Genomic DNA, 19,409 nt, shown 5'->3' on the forward strand with positions numbered 1-19,409 from the left:
GCGGAGTGGAAGGAAAGCGAGGCAGGACTCGTGTTTTGGACGTGTTATGAGTGAGGTGCTTCCAGGAAACCAGCTAGTGAACCGCTCAGGGCGCAGTTAGATATATAAGCCCAGATTTAGTGCAGGAGAGAGTCAGAACTAGGGAGACAGGTTTGGGAATTGTCGAGTAGAGCTGGTACTTAAAGCCGTGAACCCGCTGTGATCGACTCAGGAACAAGTGTAGATAGAGGTCCGAGGACTGAACCCTGGGACAGACCACCGTTGAGTGGCAAAAGAGGAGGCAGATCCAGCAGAAGGGATGGAGAAAGAGCAGTTGGTGAGATGGAAGGAAAACCAGGAGCTCCAGAAGCCAAGTGGGAAGACCAGGTGTGCCCAATCCTCCTGAGAAGCTGGGCGAGCTGGGGCTGAGGAACTCATCACTGGCTCTGGAACGTGGGAATCACGGGCCCAGGGTCTCGGTGGAGGGCTGCGGTTCAAGCCTCTTTGGAATGGGTTCGAGAGAGAAAAGGAGAAGGAGTAGAAACTGAATCCAGACAACTCTTTCAAGGAGTTTAACTGAAATGGGGGACAGAGAAGGGGAACCGTACCTGAAAAGGGATGTCAGGTCAAGAGAGGGAGTGCCACAGCCGGTGGGTGCTCTGAGCGGGGCACTTCAGTTATGATTATTGTTACCATTAATCTCCTGTTCTAAACAGTGCTGCTGAATAAAGGCCCTATCAGGGTCTTGTTATTGAAAAGAAATGTCCTTGTTGTGGGTATGTGTTTTGTCAACATGACATCCTGCCCATCTGTGTATTGGTTCAACATTTCTGTTTTATTGAAAGAGGGAAGGCTCTGATATTGTTCACTTGGGTTTTCTTCGGTGGCACCCCCCGGTCCTCTGCTCTTCAGAGCCCAGACAGAACCCCCGAGGCCAGTGGGCTCAGGTCCCTCCCTGGCCAACCTTAGCCCTGGCCCCATGGATCTCTCCACTGTGGTGAATTGCAGAGGTCTAAGTGTGGCATACGGTAGCCACACAGAAAGTTCCAGAAAGGCAGGGGCTGTGTCAGGCCCTGTCAACTCTTTCATTCCCCTAGAACACCCCTCACGAGCTCCTGGGGAGAGGAAGGGACCCCGTGAGTACCTAAGTATTACACCACGCAGCCAGGCCTCCATGAGCCAGGGTGCTGGTCAGGACGCCAATTCCTGCCAGTTACACAGCTGGAGCTGTGGGCCAACCAGTCCTGCCCTGGAGACAGTGGACCAGGGCCCTAGAGCAGCCAGCAAGGAAGGGCCAGGTGCTCAGCAGTCAAAGGCCAAGGCTGGCTGGACTGGGCCAGACACCTGTGCCCTGAAATACCTGCAGATTCTTGGAAGGCAAAGTGCTCTCAGCTGCCGTGGATGAGTTCGCTGGAACCTTTATGATGATCTATCTACACCAGGCCTGGGTAGGCCCCAGGGAGCATGTCTTCTAGACAAGCCCCCTGCACACGCACACACACACACATGCACACACGCACACGCACGCAGCCTGAGCCACACGCTGGCACACATTCGAACAAGCCCCAGGCGTGAGCAGGGCATTCCTGCAGCTGTTGCGCACCCCCTTCCCCCCACCCCCCAGGGGGAGGCGATGTCCCCGAGGGAACCAAGGTCTCTGGTCCCATCTTAAGCGCCACTGGATCCCACGTGACATCAACAGCCCCCGTGCGGCTGCTGCTGGCAGTTCTGGGCTGGGCGCTGGGGCCGGGCCGGCGCCAGGCACTAACACTTCGGCCCTTGTTGGGAGAACAGAGGGAGGCTCTCTTGTCCACGGCCTGTCCTCCGGCTCCAACTGCTGGCTCTTTCAGTGGCCTCTCCTCGGGCTGCGCAGGTACGTGGGGCCGGAGAGGCCAGGGCCCAGCAAAGGGGCCCACTGGGTCAGCCCAGGAGCGGGTGTGGCAGCGTTGTGGGCCCTCGGGGGGGGGCACGGACCCCAGGGCGCTGGCTGAAGCCGGGCTACACTTCCAATCAGGCAGCTCTGCAGCTCGTGCTCTCAGGGCCCCACAGGGCTGGGCCTTTTGGAGCAGCCTGGGCTAGGGGATTCCCTCCTTTCCCCTGGGGTCACTTTGTCAGCACCCAAGAAGGCCATGGGGGTGGTTGCTCTAGGATCCTCCCTTGTAAAGACGGGTGGTTTTTATCCAGAGGGGCTAGGCTGCAGCCCAGGTCCCCCAGCGGGTCAAGGCTGTGGTCCTGGGATGTCCAGTACCTGCAGCCTCCGTGAGCAACTGAGTTCTTAGGGGGGGATCTCAGGTCTTAGCCTTGGCCTTCCAAGCAGGGGTGTGCCGTGGGCATCCTGAGCCAGGGCCCGGACACACCAACCTCCTTCACCCTGCAGACAGGGAGCAGGAAAGACACTGTGCTCCTGGCTGCATAGACCAGCTGGTCACACTCTTCAGACAGACACTAGCCAGGCATGGGTCTTCTCTCCAAGGCCCCCAGGGCAGCTGCCATTCTAGGGGCATTAATTAGAAGTCCATGTGGCAGGGAGATAATAGTCAACACAACACAGATCCCAGCTCAGGGCTGTCCACAGGAATTCAGGGTTGCATATGCCTGTCTGGGAGCCTGGGGAGCCCAGCCCTCCAGCCCTGGCCATCCTAGACTTCCAGAGCTGCCCTGGCTCACAGGGATCTTGCCGTACTGGCAGTCCCCAACCCTTGAAAAGATCCAGCCTGGCAGGGTTACCCTTGGCCATTCCCCCTGGCTCTCTTGAGATATCTGAATAGAGAAGCTGGGTCCAGGGTACATCAGTTCTTGTCCCTTGCTGGGGTCATTGGCCTTGGGTGGGAGATGCTCAGACTGTGGCAGGTGCACAGGGTTGGGGAGGAGTGGAGAGCGCAGCAGTGCCTAAAGCCCTAGACAGATGACACTCCTTCCCCCAAAACAGCTGTCTCATGCCTGGTCCCTCTTGTGTCCCCAGAGCCCACCTGATTGCTGCTTAGAGAATGGACTCTAGCCGGGCCGGGACCCCTAGTCCTCAGGTGAGTGGGTCTTGGTTCCCCTGCCCACCACTAGGGGGCTCACTTCCTCCACAGGGGAAATCTGTGGAAGCTCAGGCCAGCCTGATGGGCCCACCTGGAGCAGGACTGGGGGGGGCAGACAGGGGTCACTGTGAGCTCACAGAAGTGGGCCGTTTGCAGGGTAAACAGGGCACAGAGTTGGGCAAGAGCTTCAAGAAGAAAATGGGGTGTTAGGAGAAGCAGATGAGATGGTGGATGGTTGGGTGGGTTGGTAGACAAGTGGAAAGAAGGAAGGAGGGAGCAGGCAGGCTAGTAGAAAAGGGAGCAGGGCCTAGGCCAAGGGAAAGTGGGGTGCTGAGGATCCTAACACACAGTCACTGCTGATCTTACTGACTTTTCTGTAAATGTCTTTAGCCCTCAAGGGCCAATGGGAACATCAACCTGGGACCTTCAGCCAACCCAAAGTGAGTTCTGGTCTCTCAAGCAACTTTCCTCCCTGGCTCCCCTCATACCTGACTCCTCTCATACCCGGCTCCCCTCTTCTTGAGAATCAGATCCAAGTTCTCTGGTCTACCATCAAGACCCTCTGCCACCTGGGACCCAGGACCGTCCCCCAGCTTTATCTCCCACTAATTCCCCAGCCTTTGCCCATGCTGAGTCACATGCCTCAAATGCACCCTAAAGTCTGCATTGTTAGCAATTCCCCACCCTTCAGGCCCTTCTCAGGTCTGGGGGGCCAGATCTCTTGCCTTCTATGCAGTTGTGTCTGGTTTTCTCCCCAACTTACCTGTTGGTTACTCGACTGTGGATCCCCAGGGGCAGGGGCCAGTCCTCCATGCCCTCTTGGCTGGGAGAACATGGCATGCTTCAGTGGTGAGGAGGCTTGGCTCTTGGAAAGCTCCCTCTATTCCCCAGCTTCCAAGTTAAAGAGAAGCCTGGATTTGATCTCAGGAGCCAGGTTTCCCAAGTTCACAAATGCTGACCTGTGCTCTTCCCCTCCCCCCAGTGCCAGGCCCACTGACTTTGACTTCCTGAAAGTCATTGGCAAAGGGAGCTACGGGAAGGTGAGTGACACAGTGAGGTTGGGAGGCCTGGGTCTTCCCTTCCCTGGCCTCCTCCACCCTCTGCCTGTTGCTTGCATGTGCAAAGCGGGAGCTCAGAACCTGCAGAATCACGGACTCGGGGCCAGAGCCAGGGGCTGATGGAGAAATCCGAAGTTCAGAGGAGTCGGCCCCCATGGGACCTTGCGTTTGTGCTTCTGCTCAGGTCCTGCTGGCCAAGCACAAGTCTGACGGGATGTTCTATGCAGTGAAGGTGCTGCAGAAAAAGTCCATCTTAAAGAAGAAAGAGGTACCAGAACTTGTGCTCAGGCATTTCCCAGCCTAGGGTGGTTTCCCGAGATGGGTCCCAGCTCTGAAGGACCCATGGGGCTGGGCGCGGCTGCGGTCATAGCAGACATAGGCCCAGGTGGTGCTGAGGGTGCTGACCCTTCTCAAGGAAGCTGGGCCAACTGGCTCACCCACAGGGCTTTTGGGAGGACGCCGTCCCAGCCCTCCACCTTCCCCCGGGAAATTCAGGGCTCCATGGCTGACAAGCCCTCTGCCCTGTCTAGCTGCCAGCCTCCCTAGATGTGAGGTGTTGGAGGCTTACTTTATACTCTCCAAAGGCCCCTCAAGCCACAGCCGTCCCGGAATTGTAGATTCTTCAGCTGACTTGAGTCTCTTTAATCCAGCCCCCTGAGGGGGCATGGAGCAGGCCCTGAGAGAGGATTGACTATCAATCAGAGGACTCAGGCGAGGGAATTAATGTTAACAAGGACATCGTGAGGGCACATAGCACATAGGGGAGGTGGCCTGGCAGCTGGCCTCGAATGTGGGGTGCCCAGGCAGGAAAAACAGCATGAACAAAAGCATGAGTGTGGCTCCTTTTATGCAGTAATCACGTCCGCTTGCCTTATCACCCCAGGGGAGGGGGACAGAGGTCTCTGACCCCGGGGGCTGGAGGGGCACCTATGAGCCTGGGGATGAGGCTGACCATTCAGAATCCTGCCTGCTAGGCTCTGAGGGCACTAAGGAGCCACAGTGGGTATTTGAGCAGGGGCATGAGAAGGTCCTGGGCAGGGCAACCCCATGAGTGAGTGAGGCCACATGGGCTGTGCCAGGGTACAAGGGGCTGTGGCGGGTTGTGACATGGACCCCTGCCTATGACTCCACAGCAGAACCACATCATGGCGGAGCGCAGTGTGCTGCTGAAGAACGTACAGCACCCCTTCCTGGTGGGCTTACGCTACTCCTTCCAGACGCCCGAGAAGCTCTACTTCGTGCTCGACTATGTCAACGGGGGAGAGGTGTGTGGACCCCCAGGGAGGCTTTCCTGGGCTGGGCTCTTACGTGCCCGGTGTGTACCAGATTCTGGAATGATCTCCCCTCATCCTCACAACAGACCCATTTTGTAGCTGAAAAACTCAGGCTCAGGAGGTAACTCCCTTGCTCAAGGCCGCCCAGCTTGTCCCTGACAGAGCCAGGATTTGAATGCAAGTCTGTTTGGCTCCCGGCCACAGCATTTTTTGACTGCCCCCACGCAAGGCTGCCCAGACTCACTTCAGCACACCTGGGTAAGGCCAGAGTTAGTGGAGCTCTGCGGTCAAGATTCCCAACGCCCCTTTTTTATACCACAGGCCACTGGGTGGGGGTGATTGGTCCCTGGGGTAAACAGAGACCCAAGGCCACTGGGTGACCCAGAAGCACAGCTGGGATAAGTTGGGCTCTGTCCTGGACTTCACTCTGTCTCTCTGGGCGGGTGATCCCAGATTGAACCTGTGTGAGCTCATGACTTTTGGCCTGATACCAAGAGGGGAGTTTTTGCTCAGGATCCCTAAGTCCCCTGGTAGAGGTAAAGGCCTCTCCAAGGCCAGCAATACAGACCAAAGCAATTGGCTCACAGGCAGACCTAGGCTGGGCTCAGTTTGACAGCTCTGAGCATCTTATTGCCCTGGGGGGAGGGAAAACACATCTTTGAATGACCCAGGGCCATTGGCCGCTCTGCCAGTTATGAGCTACATGGCCTTGGGCAAGTCACCCGGCCCCTCCCAGTTTCCTCTTAGGTGAAACTGGCATCGTATTTGATACTTTAAAGGTAGTCATGAGAATTAAATGAGGTAAGAGATGTGAAAGGGTCTGGCTTCAAGCCTGGAACCCGGTAGCTGCTCAGTCCATGTGAATTAACCTCTCCTGCTGACACTTTGGACACCCACGACTGCTCTGTATGGTGTGGGCCAGCATGCCCCCCCTTTTTTTTAAGTAGGCTCCATGCCTAGCGCAGAGCCCAACATGGGGCTTGCACTCCTCACAACTCTGAGATCAAGGTGTGAGCTGAGATCAAGAGTCAGATCAGATGCTTACCCGACGGAGCCCCCCAGGTGCCCCAAGCATGCCCGTTTCCATCCGAGTACATCGCAGCTCAGAGAGCAGGTGACTCGGCCAGTTGCCCCGCACCCTGCACTCTAGCAGCTGCAGCCCCCCACCCGGAGACCCTCTCTCACACCTCCTCCCCTTCCAGCTCTTCTTCCACCTGCAGCGGGAACGCCGGTTCCTGGAACCCCGGGCCCGGTTCTACGCCGCCGAGGTGGCCAGCGCCATTGGCTACCTGCACTCCCTCAACATCATTTACAGGTGAGGCCCGCCTGTGGCTCAGCCAGGCCTGGCCCCTCCCCACAAATGCCAGGGCTTGTGTGGACCCCTAGGTCCTGGGGAACTTGGCCCTTTGTCCGAGGAGGACAGCCCAGCAGTGGGAGTAGAGTAGGAGCTTCCTTTCTGGGATCAAGTGCCCATTCTCCTTGGGCTCTCCGTCCACATCTCTATGAGCCTCCAGGAATAGTCCTCCTGCCAGGACCCCGGGCTCCCGGCTCTCCTCACTAACTGAGACCTCACGGTGCTCGTTTCTCTTGTTTTCTGCAGGGACCTGAAACCAGAGAACATTCTCTTGGACTGCCAGGTTGTTGTGCGCGCGTGTGTGTGTGTGTGCGCGCGTGCGGGCGCACATAGCTGCACACATGTGCTGTGTGCTTATGAGTGTGTGTGCAAGCATTGTACCTGCGTGCAAATGGGTAGGGATGCATTCGAGTATGTGTGCACATACGTGTGTGTGTGTGTGTACAAGGTCTGTGGGGGGTAGGGGTGGAGCCAGGTAGAGGCTCTTGGACTTTGTAGTCTTTCCATGTCTTAGACTGGGTCCCCTGGAAACAGATGGAGTGTTGAGTGCAGATGGTTATTGGGGAATGCTCTTAAGAAATCCAGTTTTAAGGGGGTGAGGAGGCAGGATTGGGCAGAGGAGGAAGCCCACCTGCATTGTGGTTGCAGTTGAGGAGGCCTTGGCTGATCTTACGGGGGGGGGGGGGCCCAAGCTGGGGCGACTCTTTTGACCCATTCCGAATTGAGGCAGGGAGGCTGGGCTTTTGTGCCCCTGCATCGACCAGTCGGGGGGTGGGGATTGCCCCGGGGGGGGGGCATAACTTGGGGGGGGGGCAATGTCCCAGAGGGGGGGGGGGGTGGGCATGACAGCTCCTAAAGGGGGGATCTAAGCAGAGCCCCCCAGTATCCACTCACTCCATGACCTCCACCAGCCACCCACCTGCCCAGCTGCCCCAAGATATGGTTCCTTTCTGAGACGCCAGCCCTCTGTCAAGGGAGCTGCCACCACCAGTCCCCTTCAGCAAGGACATTCCTGGAGCTGCCGTGTTGTAGGGCATGGGTCTAAGTCTGTGATAAGCTGCGGGGGGGGGGGGGTGGGCAGATAGTGCAATGCTATCCCCCCAGCTTGCCCCTTGTACTGCTCCTGGCATCCAGTCTAGGAGCTCTGGGTCTCTAAGTGGAGCCCATAGCCTGGGCCAGAGCCTATAGCTGACTCCACAGCTGCTGCCCTGGGGTGAAGCATCTGGGCTTTGGGGTTAGGCCTGACCATACCTTTAGCTTAGACCACCCACCCACCTCCTCTGCAGGGACATGTGGTGCTGACGGATTTTGGCCTCTGCAAGGAAGGGGTAGAGCCTGAGGAGACCACATCCACATTCTGTGGCACCCCTGAGGTAAGCCAAACCTTGTAGGAGAGGTCAGAGGCCAGGCCATGAGTGGTTGAGCTTCAACTCCTGCTTAGAGCCAACAGGTTACACCGGGGTGGGGGAGGCTCACTCCTGTCACCCAAGCCCTTGCCCTGAGCTGGCTGTGCTCTCTGCCTTGCTTTCCTCGTCCGTGTAATGGGGGCACCAGCTCTGGGGGCTGCTAGGGAAGCTCTGCAGCAATGCAGTCCTATAGAAATAGAAATAGCCGGGGCGCCTGGGTGGCTCAGTCGTTGGGCGTCTGCCTTCGGCTTGGGTCATGATCCCGGGGTCCTGGGATCGAGCCCCGCATCAGGCTCCCTGCTCGGCGGGAGGCCTGCTTCTTCCTCTCCCCCAGCTTGTGTTCCCTCTCTCGCTGTCCCTCTCTCTCTGTCAAATAAATAAATAAAATCTTAAAAAAAAAAAAAAAAGAAATAGAAATAGCCATGCAAACCATACACTCAATGTAAAGTTTCCCAGTAGCCACATTTAAAAAGTAAAAAGAAACAGGTGGAATTCATTTTAGTAATATATTTTAATTGACCCAATATACACAAAATATTGTCCTTTCAACATACAATCAATATAAAATTGTTGAGATAGTTTATTCTTTTTTTTCTTTTTTCTTTTTTTTTTTTTTTAAATATTTTATTTATTCATTCATGAGAGACAGAGACAGAGAGAGAGAGAAGCAGAGGGAGAAACAGGCTCCCAAGGAGCAGGGAGCCCGATGCGGGACTCGATCCCAGGACTCTGGGATCATGACCTGAGCCGAAGGCAGACGCTTAACTGTCTGAGCCACCCAGGCGCCCCTATTCTTTTTTTTCTAACTAAGTCTTTGAAATGATATCAGTCTCCTTTCAAGTGTTCGGTAGCCGTGTGATGAGTGGCTGCCATATTGGACAGCCTGCCCTACAGGGTGAAGTCCATGTGCGACAGGAGGGCTTGGCCTGACAGTTAAGATCAGAGCTTGCAAATGTAAAATGCTGGTCTACTCCCCTCTTCCAGCTGCCAAGAGCCTGGGGGGCTAAAATCTGTGGGTCTCAGCAGTAATTCATTCATGTCTATGTGTCCTGCCAAGGCCTCCCTGGAGCCTTGTGGTGAAAACCCTTCCCTGGACTCCCACCAGTGTTGACCCTTGGACCTTGGACCCAAAGGGGTTCCCAGTTGACAGATATCTGGGTGGGGGCTGGGAGGCAGAGGCTATAGGACAGGGAAGCTCCTCCTGATCTGGCATGGGACAGGACATTAGCTGCTCTATTGTTCTCTGCTAGAAAATCTATATCTCAGATCTCAGCTGGGCCTCCTCCATTTGGTTTTGGGGCAGCTGATGGACTGCTGATCTCTCTGAGCAAGAGCCATTGTCTGTGTTTGCATATGGCAGGGTGTCCCCTGGACAGAGCTGGTCTCCCAGAGCCTGACACCCCAGCCATCCCTTCCTTGGACATTGCCAGGGTGAGGAGCAGGGCATAGGACACCCTGGATTGTGTAGGAGACATGGGGCCCCAACACGCCATCTCTTCCATAACTCTGCCACTGTTGTGTTGCCCGGAAGCACAGACAAGAGTACCCATGGTTGCTCCCATTGTTCAAGGCCTACACACATACCATATTACACCTAGATTAGCACAGAGCCTTAAAACAGCTCCCAGGGAGGGATCCTGCAACCCCATTTTATGGAGGAGGAAATCAGGGTTCTGGGAGGTTAAATGAGTCCTACATGGACTCAGGTCTGGGTGACTTCCTGCCCCTCCCACACTCACACAGTCTCTCAAAATGGCTCCATCGGTTGCTGAGACCCCTTTCCTTAGTGGCAGAGACGCCAGGCTAAGGGGTCACCAAGCCCTTGGGTTTGGCAGAAAGCACAGCTCTGCCTTGGGTCCTCTTCTTGTTGGAAGGCACAGCTCTGTGGCATGCATTCATCTGTCAATATGAGCTCACGCGTCACCACCTCTTTCCTGATTTCTACCCATCTCTCTGTCACTGAGGTTTCCAGGACAAGTATGGGCCACGTTTACTTACACTTCACCATTAGTCTCCCCAGTGCACTGTGAGTACTCACAGGGCTTTCCTGTTCCCAGGACACCAATTGGATGCTTTTGTGCAAATTAGATAAAGGCACCCCCTTGGGCACATTAATTAGAAAAAGTTACTCTATTAAACATTAATCAAGTTGCCAGATATAGCCCTATACTAGCATTATGGCTTGGTGAGTTAATCACAGCCAGGCTTACATCTCCCTATATCCTTTTGGCTGGTACTTTTGTATGGTGCCCCACTTACACAACTATACAGGGCGGTCCTGCCTGATCTCCCCTATGTCTCCAGCACGTTGGCAAAGGGTCACGCACAGAGTTGGGCTTTGGCAAAGGGATGCTGATTGAACATATGCACAGCCAAGTGAATATCACAGCAGGATCAACCCCTGGTGATCTTTTCTTCTAAGTGCCCTGCTTACAACTGGGGTGACTGAGACCGAGTATCTTTCATATACGTGTATTTCTCCTCAACAGTACTTAGCTCCAGAAGTGCTTCGTAAAGAGCCTTATGATCGGGCAGTGGACTGGTGGTGCTTGGGGGCAGTTCTCTACGAGATGCTGCAAGGCCTGGTGAGTGGGGTGTAACCATCTGCAAGGGACATGTGGCTCTGGGAAGAGATGGGGGTGGATCTCTCCCTTGTGTGGCCTCCTCAGGCTCCTCAAGGAACTGAATGAGCCATCTCTCTACTCCAACCTCAAAGAGATGATGTCAGGATTATGCATGTTTCTTTAATAGCATTAGTTCAGCACTTTACAACACACCATCCCGCATGTTACTCCCTTAGCACCTAGAAACAGCCTTTGGAGGCTGCCACTATAGGAAACGGAGTTGTTCTTATTTACCGAGAGGGAAACTGAAGTCCAGAAAGGTCTCAGTGCTGGTAGTTTGTGGAACCAGCCCTGGGGCCAGTCCTAGGCTCCCTGCTCAGCATAGGCGTTGTGTAGACTTACCCCAGCAGAGGTGTTGCTCTGGGCTGGCTTCGCCAACAGAGCGTGCGGGATATGAAAGAACGGGCTGTGGGGAGTCAGGAAAAGGAAGAGCCAGCGGAGGAGGCAGGATGAAGAGCCTCAGGAAAGAGTGGGGTCTGGGCACGGAGTGGGGCCTGGCTCTCTTCCTGGCCCTGTGGCTTAATCTCTCTGAGCCTTGTCTTATCCAACAAATTACTACCCGTCTTCAAAGATGGCTGTGCGGCTGGGCTGGAATGATGAGGGGGAAAGGGTTCACTTTGCAAAGTGCAGAGTTGGTGCCCAAGCTGGGTTGAGAGAGCTGGGAGAGGGGGTGCTCCTGGGAGGCCCCCTGTCTCAGCCTTCCCAGCAGGGCTCTCCTCTGTGCCGGAAGCCGAGGTCTCTGTCTCTCTCCAGTCTGCGGCATGACCCATTGCACAAGACCCAGTCTGGCTGAATCCTTCCATTACCTGGCTTTGCTCTAAGTCTCCCTGAGACCTTTCCCCACTTTAGCATGGATGAGCCTCCAGCTTCTCTCTCTCTCTCTTTCTCTCATCAGCCACCATTCTACAGCCAAGACATGACCCAGATGTATGAGAACATTCTGTACCAGCCACTACAGATCCCCGGGGGCCAGACTGTGGCTGCCTGCGACCTCCTGCACGGCCTTCTCCACAAGGACCAGAGGCAGCGGCTGGGCTCCAAATCAGACTTTGTAGGTGAACTGCTAGCAGCGCACCGGTGCCTGATGGGGGCGCTCAGCTTCCTGCAGAAGCAGCTTAGAAGCACAGTGATGTGCATCCAGCTGCCCTCCAAAACCAGGCATTGCGAACTCCTTCATTTGGAAATTCACAGCTGCTACTGCTTAATTGCTTCCTTCAGTCCAGTTCTTTTATTCAACCAATGTTTACTGAGCACCTACTATGTGCCAGGCATTGAGTTAGGTTCTAGCGATTCAATGGGCCTGGGTCTCTGCCCTTATTAAGTTGATTGGGGGAGGGCAGACAGCAAACAAACATTATGGTATATAATTATTGCAGAGTGTGACAAGTACCAGGAAATAAATGAACAACGAGCCAGGACAGACAATAATAAGAGGGAGTGGATTTACACTAGCATGGTGAGGGAGGTCCGCTCTGAGGAGGTGACAACACAGGGCACAGCATATGCAAAGGTCCTGTGGCAGGAACAAGAAGCGTGGTCCACTTTGGCGGGTTTTGAGCAGGGGTATGGCAAGACTCAATTTCAGTTTTAAGAAATTCCTCTGGTTTCTGTTCAGAGAGAGGACTGGACTTGGTTTTTGCCAGTGCCAGGCTGGGCATTCAGGATATAGAGATGAGTAATTCACTCTCGATTCCTGTAATGAGTTCATGGTTTCTTTTTTATTAAAGTAGTACTCGAAAAATAATCTTACATTCTCTATTCAACAAAAGATAATTTGAATTTATAAAAGGAAGACCACAGTGCTTTTCTCCCTGGAAGTTTGCTTTCTCTTCTAGCAGAGTGGTTGTGATGCATGGACAGACTACCTGGGTTCAGATCCCTCCTCCACCTTCCTAGTCCTTTCTGGTTGCAGGACCTTGGGCAAATTGCATAACTTCTCTATGTAAGCTTCAGTTTCTCCATCTGCAATAATATCACCTAGCTCACAGCTGCTATAAAGATCACGTGAATTAATTTATGCAAAGCACTTAGGCCAGTGCTAAGTGTTGGTACCCATAGCCACACATGCTGGATACCATGAAGTGTAACAACATTTAGGGCGTTTGCCTACCCATCCCTGGCCAGCTTAAAGAAGGGGACTTTTATTTTATTTTATTTTTTATTTATTTATTTTTTATTTATTTATTCATGAGAGACAGAGAAAGGCAGAGGCGGAGGGAGAAGCAGGCTCTGTGCGGAGCAGGGAGCCCGATGTGGGGGCTCCATCCCAGGACCCTGGGATCATGACCTGAGCCGAAGGCAGACGCTAACCGACTGAGCCACCCAGGCGCCCAAGAAGGGGACTTTTATAAAGACTGGTGCCCTTCTTCTAAGTGGAAATTTGCATCTTAAAAAATATGTATGATTTTTCAAATAAGGTATACATTCCCATAGATCAAAATTCAAAGGATATGAAGATAAAGTCCCTCTAGTCACCCAGTTCCTTAGTTTAAAGGCAACCATTGTTATCTGTTTCTTAGGTACTCAAGATATTTTGGATCTGGCTTTTTAAGAGGCATGCAGGGCATGAGGTGGGGAGTGGTTATGATGTAGGGATCTGGAGAATCATTCCTTCCGAAACACAGATAGAGAGGGTCCCACTGGGACAGGAGGAACTTGATGCTGACATTGGCTTAGATTAGGAAAGAAGTAGTGAATGAGGCCCAGGGCTGAGTCCTAAGTTCTGGGCCTCCAGGAACCTGCAGCTTTTCTTGAGGCTTTACTTCCTTCACCTTCCTTACTGAGCTGATGTGGTCTATTTTTCTGGTTTGCATTCTAGAAGAATCAAGATGCACTGAGGCAGGTGGGTGGGGTGGCAAGATCCTCTGGGAACCCCAAAGGCAAGTTCTGCACTCTTGTTCACTGACATACCACCACAGCGTCCCATGGTGCTGGCATAGAGTAGGCGCTCGGTAAATGGTTGAGGAATAAATGAATACTATGGGGCAGAAGGGTTTGGGTTCTAGGTGTGGTGAAGGGAAGAGACCTGGCTGCAGAACAGCCCTTTGTCCCAGGAAACCAGCTGGAAGTATGAGTTACTTTCCCAGTAAAGGTTTTAGGGCTTGACAGCCAGTTGCCAGTAGATTTAGAGCTCCCAGACATGGGAGGTGAGGGTGGGGTGGGGAGGAATGCTTTGGGGAGGGCTACTTGTGATCAGCACCTTCTTCCTGCAGCTTGAGATAAAGAGCCATGTATTCTTCAGCCCCATAAACTGGGATGACTTGTACCACAAGAGGCTGACTCCACCCTTCAATCCAAATGTGGTAAGAAGTCACTGTGTTCCAGATTCTGGATTTTGGGGGCTGGTGGGAGCTTGGAGGGGATCCGGGCCGACTCTCTTTCTATGGGTGGGAAAAGCAAGGGCCCAAGGCCACACGGTAGGTTAGAGGCAAAACAGGGTCTAGACCCCAGAAGTCCTGACTGCCGGTCCAGCTCTGTGTGATGAGCCACGCTGCCCACCCCCCTTCATTCTCAGCACCAATAACCTTCATTGGAGAGCCCTTTACACTGTTTAAAGCACCCTCTGGGGGCTCCTGGCTGGCTCAGTCAGTGGACATTGCGACTCTTGATCTCAGAGTTGAAGGTTCGAGTCCCATGTTGGGTGTAGAGATTACTTAAAAATAAAGTCTTAAAAAATAAGTAAATAGGGGCGCCTGGGTGGCTCAGTCAGTTGGGCATCTGCCTTCAGCTCAAGTCATGATCCCAGGGTTCTGGGATCAAGCCCCACATGGGGCTCCCTGCTCAGCGGGGAGCCTGCTTCTCCCTCTCCCTCTGCCCGCCGCTCCCCCTGCTCGTGCTTTCTGTCTCTCTCACTCTCTCTGTGAGACACAGTGAGAGAGGGAACACAAGCAGGGGGAGTGGGAGAGGGAGAAGCAGGCTCCCCACCGAGCAGGGAGCCCAATGCGGGGCTCGATCCCAGGACCCTGGGATCATGACCTGAGCCAAAGGCAGACGCTTAACGACTGAGCCACCCAGGCGCCCAATAAATAAAATCTTTAAAAAAAATAAAACAATAAGTAAATAAACCCTTCTCTGTCACATAGCACATCCAGATGGAACCAAGCCCTGTAAAAGTTTTTTTCTCCTGATAATAAAAACGACATGTATTCATTATAGAAGGTGTGTAAAACAAGAGTTTAAAGCAGCAGGGAGGAAAAGCTTATTATCTCTCTGCCCAAGAGAAACTGCTGCTGGCATATTCCTTCCTGTCTTTTTCTGTGTGTTTTTACATAGGTCATATTTTATACATACAGATATCTTCTCCCCTTACCTTTCTTTTCTTGCTAGAAACAAGCTCATTATTTCCCCCAAATCATATAAAACTTTCTAGGTATCATTTTAAATGGCTACATAATATTTCAGCCCTCTGTTGGTGATATAATTTATTCAACCATGCTCCTAATGGTGAACTTTAGGTTATTTATCATTCTTTCTTTATCATAAAAGTACCGATGAACACCTTTAAGTGTGTATCTTTGCCTTGGGTTGATTATTTCCTAAGATGGATTCCAGGTGGGGAATTACCAGGTCAAAAGAATGTGAACATTTTTAGGTTTTTTCTTTTTTTTTTAAATTTTAGGTGATCTCTACACCCAGTGTGGGGCTTGAACTCAAGACCCTGAGGTCAAGAGTTGCTTGCTCTCCCCAACTGAGCCAGCCAGGCACTCCCTAGGCTCTTGATTCCCACTGCCTTAACTGTGCAGTGGGGAGTAAAATCCACTTCCTGTCAACAGGGTCGGCTGGAGAATTGTCATCTTCCTCTCTGCAACGTGTGCAGTTGTTACTGTTTTTATTTTTTTTATTTTTTATTTTTTTAAAGATTTTATTTATTTATTTGACAGAGAGAGAGATAGCCAGAGAGGGAACACAAGCAGGAGGAGTGGGAGAGGGAGAAGCAGGCTTCCCGCTGAGCAGGGAGCCCGATGCGGGGCTTGATCCCAGGACCCCGGGATCATGACCTGAGCCGAAGGCAGACGCTTAACGACTGAGCCGCCCAGGCGCCCCGTGCAGTTGTTACTGTTTTTAGCTTTGCAAATTTGTTAAGTAAAACATGGCATCTCATATTGTTTTAATTTCTTTTATAGTCAAGGTGGCTAGTGTTTAATTAGTGCTGTTAATTAGCACTAATATTAATTAGCGGTGGTAGTATACATGAAAGGAGCCCCATTTGAAGCAGACATTGGAGGTTTACTCAGCCACCTGCGAAGAGTTCAGCAGTGTCAAGCTGCTTCCATCCGTGTACTCTGCACACCTCAACACTGCCAATGTTTGCTATTTACACCTCGCCTTTCGTGAATTACCTGTGCATGAGTGTCTCTTTGAGCACCAGAGTCTTGACAACAGTTGTCAGATAGGATACACTCAGTCCAGGTAGCTGAAAAGTTTCTTTATCTGGGGGTGTAAAAAAGACCCTGATGTAAAAAAGACCTTTATCTGGGGGTGTAAAAGACCCTGGAGAGAGAATAATATAAAAAATGCTAGACAGGGAGGTAATAGGATGCAATGAATGGACTTTAAAGTAAGACATACTGGGAGTGGATTCCTGGTTCTGTCACCTACCACTGTGAGACCTTGAATAAGTATCTTTAGCATTGATATCATCTGTAAAAAACAGAAAACATCTGTCTTGTCTAGGACCACACAGCTAACAAGAGCCAGGGCCAGGATCTACACTCTGGTCTTGGAACGCTGGTCCCTGAGCTGGGACCACTGTGCCCTGTGGCCTTTTTGAGAAGTTGGAAACCATGGTGTTTTTGGTTCTACAACCTGAGGCTTGCATACTCAAGCGGATATGCAGACCTTTCCACTTGCTCACCTGCTCACTTCAGAAAACCCGGGTGGCCTAGTATTCTCCAGAGACTGTGCCTTCCTCACAAAGAGGCTGATTCATTTAGCTCATGCTGCCTAACAAGCCACCCCCCAAACGAGGTGGCTTAAAACAATTTTGTATTTCACTCCAATTCTGTGGGTTGGCTGGGTGAGTTTTTTTGGCCGGTGCCAGGCCAGCTGGTCTCTGCTGCACTCTCTCATGTCTGGGATCTAGAACTGCCTCACTCAAATGCCGGGCAGTTGGCCAGCAGCTGGGGCAACTGGATTCTCCTTCTGAGGCCTCTCCTACTCTAACAGGCTTGCCTGGGCTTGTTCTCATGGTGGCCCGGGGTTCCAAGTGCAGCAGGAGAGAACAACTCCCAATGTGTGTTTCTCAAGCCTTGGCTTGCTTCACGTCCGGTAACATGCCGTTGTCCCAAACAAGTCACGTGGCTAACCCATATTAAACCCATACCATATTAAAGGTATGGAGAGCTAGACTCCACCTCTGGATGGCGGATGGAGGACTTATGACCATTAAAGCTGATACACAGGTCTTTCTCCAAGACGGCAAAAGCCAGCCAGTCACTCTGCTACCATATTACCTTATTTGGTCTTCTTCATAAGGCCTATCAACACCCCAGGCTATCTATTTCTGTACATGCTCATTATCAGTCCTCCTACCCTCTGCATAGTATAGGCTCCATGAAAGCAAGGGCCCACTCTATTTTGTTCTCCTGTATTTCCAGTGCCATGAACAGTGCCTGGTAGGCATTCAGTAAGTGTATATTGACTAGACTTGTCAGAGGGTTGGTGTGGCGCAGGCAGGGTGCCAGGAGGTTAGAGGAATTGATATGTGGTTAGTGGGCCACGTGGAATAAGATGACTAATGCATACACATACGTAAGTGACAGGTAAAGGTGGGTGTCCACGAGGCCCTCAGAGGGGAGGCCTAACATCCCTCTCAGGGCTTGTGGGTTCCTTTGGCAGCTCTGCCCGCCGTGTTCCTATGTCACCATTGGTTTCTATTCACAGGCAGGACCTGCTGACTTGAAACACTTTGACCCCGAGTTCACCCAGGAAGCTGTTTCAAGGTCCATTGGCTGCACTCCCGACACTGTGGCCAGTAGTTCTGGGGCCTCGAGTGCATTCCTGGGATTTTCCTATGCACCAGAGGATGAGACCATCTTGGACTACTAGAAGAGAAGCACTTGTGTAGCCACTGAAGACAGCTGGTATCCCTCAGGAATTACCTTCCTTACCTTCTGCTTCTAGTAACAGAGACTCAAAGTAACAATGGCTTAAATAAGGTTACGTATATTTTTCCAGCACATAAAGGAAGAATGTTGTTAGGTGGTCCAAGGCTGGTTGGACAGGTCTTCAGATACTTAGAGGCTTTCTGCATTTCTGCTCTGCCATCCTCGGCGATTGGCTTTCAATATTAGGATTTGCCGCATTGCCACGGAGTGGTTGCTGCAGCTCTGGTCACTGCTTCTGTGTCCTGGGCAAGGAAAAAGGAGGCAAGGAGGGAAGAGCAAAATAGCACCTTGACAGAGCTTCCCCAGAAGCCCCCACCAATGGCTTCTGCTCATTAGCCATCCACTCCTACCTGTGATGGAGGCTAGGATATGTGGTTTATTAGCGGGGCACATTACTACCCCTAAGAAAACAGGCTCTAATACTAAAGGAGAAGGGGGAAATGTGGGGTAGGCAACCAGCATCTCTCTACCAAAGGACCTCTTGGTGTTTGGATTTTTATCTCCATGTGTAAAATGACAGAGATGTAATAAGCCTATAGGCTATTACTCAACATGCTCTAATTTTCCTCTGTTGATGGTATCTTTTTGTTGTTGTTGTGGGTGGTACTGGACATTGTTATTAGGTTTGCCTGCCTGACACCTGAACCCTTTCCTATGTCCGGGGAGTCTCCTAGCTCGTGAGCCCTGATGAAGGGGAGTAATTACCTCTACTTACAGTAGCTGAAAATGCTAGATACTGACTTTCCCAGCCTCCTGTGCTGCGAGGGCCAGGCATGTGGCCCAGGGATGCACCTGTGCCAGATTTTGACTCAAGGAAGGGACTAGAAGCTTTCATGTGGTAACTGTGGTAACAGTACCCACAAAACCGAGTAGGATGGATCATATTGCCTTATTTCAGTGGCAAAGTGGTCTTTTTTTCACAGACCTGTGGTTCATCAGCTACTTCAGGGTGGGCTTCTTGGCTTTTTGGCTTGGGGACAAGGAGAGAACTTTAACATCAGTGTGTGCTGGCGATTTTATTGCCTTTTCCTCCTAACCCCACTCTTTCTCTTCCTTTTTATTTCTGCTCAGCTCCTTGCCCCAGGAATAACGGGGGGGATGACGCTGGAAGACCATGGAAGACACACCAATGACACTAACATTGACCTACTGGAGATCCAAGCTGGGTCAGGAAAAGTTACTGTTACCCTATGACATGTGCTGAGAACTTGGAAAGAAACACCCTGATTTGGTTTCCATCATAACAGCAACTGTTAACTGACAAATGTGGAACATGATGGAGAGGCCCACATTCTCCCAACTTCCCAAAGCAAAAAGCGAGAGTGTAGTTGTCAGGTAACAGGATAGTACTGTCAAAAGTACACAAGCTGCTATGGGTTGTGAAACACACAATGCTTCCATGTGGTCTAAGACGGTAAAGTCACAAAATTTTCACCAGGATAGAAAATAAAAATGAAGAAGAACTATAATATTGAACTGATCATGCTTTGTCTATGTTTATTGAGCACGTTCTGCATTATCAACAATCCTCACAATAGGGACACCTGGGTGGCTCAGTTGGTTAAGCGTCTGCCTTCGGCTC

At 52.0% G+C, this 19,409-nt stretch overlaps 1 protein-coding gene across 1 annotated transcript; it reads left to right on the forward strand.

Moving 5' to 3' along the window:
* The first annotated feature begins 2,950 nt into the window (after positions 1–2,950).
* On the forward strand, positions 2,951–19,267 carry SGK2 (serum/glucocorticoid regulated kinase 2). Its single transcript, XM_021688978.1, has 13 exons — positions 2,951–3,002; positions 3,396–3,445; positions 3,988–4,045; positions 4,248–4,331; positions 5,197–5,328; positions 6,540–6,652; positions 6,938–6,974; positions 7,978–8,064; positions 10,587–10,682; positions 11,617–11,772; positions 13,934–14,023; positions 17,604–17,803; positions 18,899–19,267. The coding sequence occupies exons 1-12, from the start codon at positions 2,967–2,969 to the stop codon at positions 17,766–17,768; spliced, it is 1,104 nt and encodes a 367-aa protein (XP_021544653.1). The 5' UTR covers positions 2,951–2,966; the 3' UTR covers positions 17,769–17,803; positions 18,899–19,267.
* Positions 19,268–19,409: the final 142 nt, after the last annotated feature.

The sequence above is a fragment of the Neomonachus schauinslandi genome, chromosome 10 (genome assembly GCF_002201575.2).
Source record: "Neomonachus schauinslandi chromosome 10, ASM220157v2, whole genome shotgun sequence".
NCBI classification, from domain to species: Eukaryota; Metazoa; Chordata; class Mammalia; order Carnivora; family Phocidae; genus Neomonachus; species Neomonachus schauinslandi.

What these genes read in the sequence shown, in the direction of transcription:
- SGK2 (XM_021688978.1), top strand. Translation starts at nt 2,967, where the DNA reads ATGGACTCTAGCCGGGCCGGGACCCCTAGTCCTCAG. An exon ending in CCGGGACCCCTAGTCCTCAG is followed by an intron (nt 3,003 to 3,395) that starts GTGAGTGGGTCT and finishes AAATGTCTTTAG; the next exon opens with CCCTCAAGGGCCAATGGGAA. An exon ending in CACCCTTCAATCCAAATGTG is followed by an intron (nt 14,024 to 17,603) that starts GTAAGAAGTCAC and finishes TTCTATTCACAG; the next exon opens with GCAGGACCTGCTGACTTGAA.